Source organism: Rhododendron vialii, chromosome 7a (genome assembly GCF_030253575.1).
Source record: "Rhododendron vialii isolate Sample 1 chromosome 7a, ASM3025357v1".
Taxonomy (NCBI): Eukaryota; Viridiplantae; Streptophyta; class Magnoliopsida; order Ericales; family Ericaceae; genus Rhododendron; species Rhododendron vialii.
Genome location: NC_080563.1, coordinates 14320544 through 14325901, shown reverse-complemented (window position 1 = coordinate 14325901; position 5358 = coordinate 14320544). Strand labels below are relative to the sequence as shown.

At 40.2% G+C, this 5358-nt stretch overlaps 1 protein-coding gene across 2 annotated transcripts; it reads left to right on the top strand.

Moving 5' to 3' along the window:
• Window positions 1-2211: 2211 nt before the first annotated feature.
• LOC131333532 (BOI-related E3 ubiquitin-protein ligase 1-like) lies at window positions 2212-4577 on the top strand. 2 transcript variants are annotated; one of them, XM_058368095.1, is made up of 5 exons: window positions 2212-2457; window positions 2497-2607; window positions 2732-2811; window positions 2977-3317; window positions 3789-4577. In XM_058368095.1, the coding sequence occupies exons 2-5, from the start codon at window positions 2561-2563 to the stop codon at window positions 4305-4307; spliced, it is 987 nt and encodes a 328-aa protein (XP_058224078.1). In that variant the 5' UTR covers window positions 2212-2457; window positions 2497-2560; the 3' UTR covers window positions 4308-4577. The 2 variants fall into 2 exon arrangements, with proteins under 2 accessions (XP_058224078.1, XP_058224077.1); XM_058368094.1 differs by having other exon boundaries at window positions 2214-2607.
• Window positions 4578-5358: the final 781 nt, after the last annotated feature.

The following is a 5358-nucleotide window of genomic DNA, read 5'->3' as shown; positions in this document are numbered from 1 at the left end:
TTACCCCAAAAGAGTAAGTAGCACCTGAGAGCTAAAAGTATTACATTTTCATCATTTATCGTTTATTATTGAGCATTGCTTCGAAGCATCATAAATTATATACACATATAGATTGGTAATTGATTTTCACACTCCTTTTTTTTTAATAACCACACTCTTTTTTGTCCTCTAGTGATGCGATTTTACAGAACTAACCCTTTGTTTGTATATTCTTTCACACTTAGAAGGACAACAGTATAAATTCACATCATATAGATTTTTCAATTATCAATATCACCTAATAGGTTTTAGTATGAACATCATATAAGATCCTTTGTTTTCCTAATTATATATGGTTATTAGTAGTAGTTCATTTCAAGCATTGTGGGACCAAATTATATAAGAACCTTTCTTTGACTCTTCAAAAAAAAGGTATAACTTTAAAAGCCATAAGTAATTTAGGGGTAACATTGTCTTTTAACATAACCAGTGCCCCATTTTTCAAAGTTTTGAAACCTAGCACCATCTCCTCCAATCACCACCACCACAACTCCTTTTTTTTCCGAAAAATGGATGATTTTATTAAGACGAAGAGCGGTTCGAGGACCGAATATCATCACGGGTAAGATTAGCGAGATATTGAGGGACAGGATCCCCCTAACCCTTCAGTCTAGCATCTAATAGGGGATACTCTTAGCCAACGAATGGGCTATCCTATTACAACTCAGAAAAACACAAATATCAATTTATTGCCCATTGTGTTTGGATTGTTGTGTTTCTAGCATTTATTAATTAGAAGTTGATTTTGTTTTCAATTACGGGACAACATGTCCTTCAGTCCTATGATTCCAAATCCAAACAAGTTGAAATTGTTCGGACAACAAAATATGTATAGTCGATAATAGTTCGGACGTATTTGAAACAATCTGAATATGTTCAAACATACAGATCCGAACAAGAGTTTCGACGTATAGATCCGAACAATCTGATACGATACAGACATTGAAAGCCAAACAATTTGAAATGATTCAGACAATTAGATTCAAACAACAAAAAATGGGTTCAAACTCTAAACTCTGAACAAATTTAAAATGGTTCAGACGTTAAGCGCTCTAAACGTGGTCCTATAATTTACGTTTACTGTTTTACCTCTTAAAAATTTGACTACATTTTAAAATTTTAATGGAAGTTTTATTTGAAATTTTAAAAAAATATTTTGGAAAATTAACAAACGCAATGCGGAGACTCCACCCAAAGAAAAGCCAAGCCCCACGCGAAGTTGAATAGAAAATTTAACGATAAGAAAAAGAAAACAGAAATAAGGAGCGTTTCGCTCTTCTCTCCTTGGACTGTCTATTAAAGTGAAAAACTTTTACACCGAGTTTTTCGTGAATAGTTATTTACAGAGGTGAATCTCGAGCGTCAAAAGTATTTTAAACGGTTTGGATTCTAATGAAATTTTTCTGGGGAAGAATAATTTTCCCTCGGAAAAGTTTTAGTATTAAAATCCGAACCGTCTAAAACCGAAACGGATGGTCGAGATCGTGCGACTCTGTGAAACAACCTGTTTACAGCGGCTCTGTGAATAAGTTTATCTCTTCCATTCAATCCCCTCTCGCTCTCAGCATAGAAGTAAATACCCAAAGGCAATGTAGTCCGAGCATTAAAATGGTCTGCATTTGATCGAACTGGAAAAAAAACAATCAAGATGCATATAAATTGGTCCCAACATCATTTACCATAGGGTAAAAAAATACCCAACGACAAGAACACGAAAGAAAAGTACTCCTACAAAGTAGTACAGTAGGTGAAAACAAAGCGGGAAAAAAAGGGGATGATGATTGATGAGAGTAGAGATCAACACAAACGAGGGATGCTATCAAACACCTTTTACAAATTAGGTGTCAAGTGGCCGATTCAATCGTTTATCTCATTAATCCGAGCACGAGCAAATGACAGTTCGGATTTAAATACGTCCAAATTCAATTTGAGCTATTCGAGACGAATCAACGACCGGATCTATCGCTCGACAATATATCGACAAGGCACGGTGGTGATGCCTCATACGTCCGTCAGACATATAATCCATTTATGACTCTGCTTTCGATTCTCAATGGTGTTGGTTTCTCTCTCTAAAACTAACTTTCTCTGCCTCTCTCTCTCTTTCTCTCTCTATACGTCCCGTTTCCCTATCTGTCAAATTTTGTACTCCATTTATTTTCCTAATAATAGTAGGAGTAGTACTATCTTTTTTCTTTTCTTGTGTTTTGGACGTTATTGAAGAGTCCGCCTTGGGGTTAGGGGCATCCTTGTTTCTCATCTTTCATGCTGTTTTTGTGTTTTGCGTTTATTAGCCCTCAATACGCGACCCACCGCAATCCTCCCACGCACTCTCTCTCTCTCCTCTCCTCTCTCTCTCCATCATCTATCTCATCCTCAACAGCCATATACATACCCCATCCATCTCTCTCTGTTTTCTCCTCTCTCTCTTTCTCTCTCTTTCTCTCTCTGCCCCTCCCCTCATATTGCTATCTTCTTCCAATCTCAAATTTTCAATATCAGTAGATAAAACTACACACAAATGGCCGTTCAAGCTCAATACCCATCCAACGTTCTCCTCCTAAACAGGTTTGCATTCACCTCTTCACCTTCTCCCCTCAATAATCTCTCTCTCTCTCTCTCTCTCTCTCTCTCTCTCTCTCTCAATACACATATTTCTCTGTATGTGATTCTGTTCCGAATAATTATGCAGGAACGTACAAGAGGGAAATAACTTATTAGAAAACAACTACTCGTTTCTTGATCAATCCCAGATGATGTTCAGCAATGGAGGTTAGTTGGCCAATTAATTTTCCTCTGTTTTTCACTACCAAACATCTTTTTATCTCCAATCAGCCCTATAATAATCGGTCTTCAAAACTGCAATTGATAATCATCATCATTTCAATGTCTAAACGCATTAGTATTTGATTATTATTATTATTATTATCTTGACAGCGGGGAGTAATCCACGAAAGAGAGGAAGAGAATCGCCCAATACTATTATTAATCATCCCTTCTCAATCCAACTCAATCCCCCTCAGTTCATGGACCTGACACAGCTTCAAACCCCTCGGCCGAATGCCGTGTCCACCGGTCTCCGTTTAGCTTTCGGCGAACACCAACGACAACAACAATCGCAACCGCAACCGCAACAGAGAAAGAATCAACAACTACAGCAACAGCAACAGCAAAATCTCTCTCCTCAATCTTCTGTTCTGTGGTCGCTCTTATCAGAAGATTTGGCAACCCAAATCAGGCAACAGAGAGAAGAAATCGAGCAATTCCTCCAAGCCCAGGTATCAATCTCTCTTTTCCAGAAATGGGGATTTCTTAATTTTCCATTTTTAGGTACAAAAATCAATCGTAATCATCAACAATTTTAGGTTAACAAAAAAACAAAAAACAAGACCTGTTCCTTATCTTGTTTGTGATCCTAAAATCGCTGAATCAGTGAATAAGTCCGTCCCAGTGATAAACGGCCGATATTAGGCCCTATGTGCTGATGCCTAGGTAAATAAGTATACGGCAGTTCCAAATAATTATCAAGTTTTGATGCGCGTAAACTGGTCAGACCGTATTTGTTGATTACATAGGTAGATAAAGTATTAGGTGTGATGCACGTAAACTGGTGAATTCCAGTTACATATCAGTTGTTTCTAGGCTAGTGTGTTTCTCTACAGTTTCAGTTGATTTGTGTTTATGTGCAATTTTTCACCCAAAAAACAATTCAATGGCTTAACAAAGCTCTCTCGATTGAATGTGGGCAGGGAGAGCAGCTGCGGCGCACGTTAGCAGACAAGAGGCATAGACACTACCGTGTGCTCCTGAACGCAGCGGAGGAAACGGCGGCGCGCAAGCTGAGGGAGAAGGAGGCGGAGGTGGACAAGGCGGCCCGGCGCAACGCCGAGCTGGAAGCCCGCGCCGCCCAGCTGACCACCCAGGCGCACGCGTGGCAGGCGCGCGCGAGGGCGCAGGAGGCCGCGGCGGCGGCGCTCCGGGGGCAGCTCCAGCAGGCCATCGTCACGGGCGCGCGGCGGCAGGACGAGTGGGGGGAGGAGGCGGGCGGAGGAGGGGAGGCGGAGGACGCCGAGTCGGTCTGCGGTGAGCCGGAGCGAGTCGCGGCGGCGAGCGGACCGAGTTGCAAGGCGTGCCGTAGGCGGGTGGCGTCGGTGGTTCTGCTGCCGTGTCGGCACCTGTGCCTGTGCTCGGGGTGTGGGGCCCTGGCCCAATCGTGTCCTCTCTGTCTTGCGGTCAGAGAGTCCAGCGTTGAGATCTTGCTTTCTTGAGATGGGCCCCCGGCCCAAGCCCGGGTTCAGTCTCGGCCCACTACCCAAGGTGGGTGGGACCATATAGAAGAATGGTAATGGAAAATGATAAAAAATTCAAGAGAAATGAAAATGAAAAGTCGGGAAATTCCTATTGACCTTTCAATTTCATTTTCATTTTCTTGGTTTTTTCTTTTGTGGGTAATGTATATGGCCGCAGGGGAACGGCATTGGTTTTCTTTTATTTTTTTGGAATTTAACTTTGAATACATAAATTCTTTTATTTGAGGATGACTTCGCCCCTATTTGGTTATTATCTAAAATTCCGGTAATTCCAATTGGTTTGCTAGGTTTCACGTATGGAGAAGTGTAAGGAATAAGTGCTCCTCCATAACTATGAGGTCACGGTTTTTATTTTCACGGAGGTCAAACATTTCAAACCTTGGGGCCACTGCGGATTATGTCCGGTCGTTACCTTCAAAGCCTCGAAATTAGTTGAGATGCGCTCAAGCTGATCCGGACATCTGGTATCAAAACAAAAAGGAAGAAGATAGTACTATATAAATTTTGATAAGCACTAGAATGGAGAACAATGCACCCATTCGCCATTACTTGTGTTTTGAGATGATATATAAAGTGGAAAATACTCTCTTTTTTCCCCTTTTTCTGACCCTGTAAATTTATCAATTTTCTGAGAAGATATTTTTACTTGTTCCCTATTTTTATCGTAAAAAATATTCCCCGGTCTACATTTAACAAATTGGTTGCATTTTATTCAAATTTAAATTAAAGCTACAGAAATTATGAATAAATTTGGTAAAGTAGGTTACATACCCCACCTCTCTGTAGGATTTACTCCTACAAGGGAATTTGCAAATTTCTTCCGCAATATATCGGTTGTTGTGACAAATGGTGATTATGCTAGCTGCTTTAATTGTCATAGCCAAGGTTTATTTTTTTACCGTAGATTTTTTTTTTCTTCCATTTTTGCTGTAATTTTACATAATTTTTACTAGCTCCAAATCATGATATCAGAATTTTTATTTTTTTTTATAAGAGAAAGTGATGCTTT

Bases quoted from the DNA above. Each gene is read 5' to 3' on its own strand.
- LOC131333532 (XM_058368095.1), top strand. From the start codon at position 2,561: ATGGCCGTTCAAGCTCAATACCCATCCAACGTTCTCCTCCTAAACAG. The intron at 2,608-2,731 runs GTTTGCATTCAC...ATAATTATGCAG, and splicing joins AACGTTCTCCTCCTAAACAG to GAACGTACAAGAGGGAAATA. The intron at 2,812-2,976 runs GTTAGTTGGCCA...TTATCTTGACAG, and splicing joins GATGATGTTCAGCAATGGAG to CGGGGAGTAATCCACGAAAG.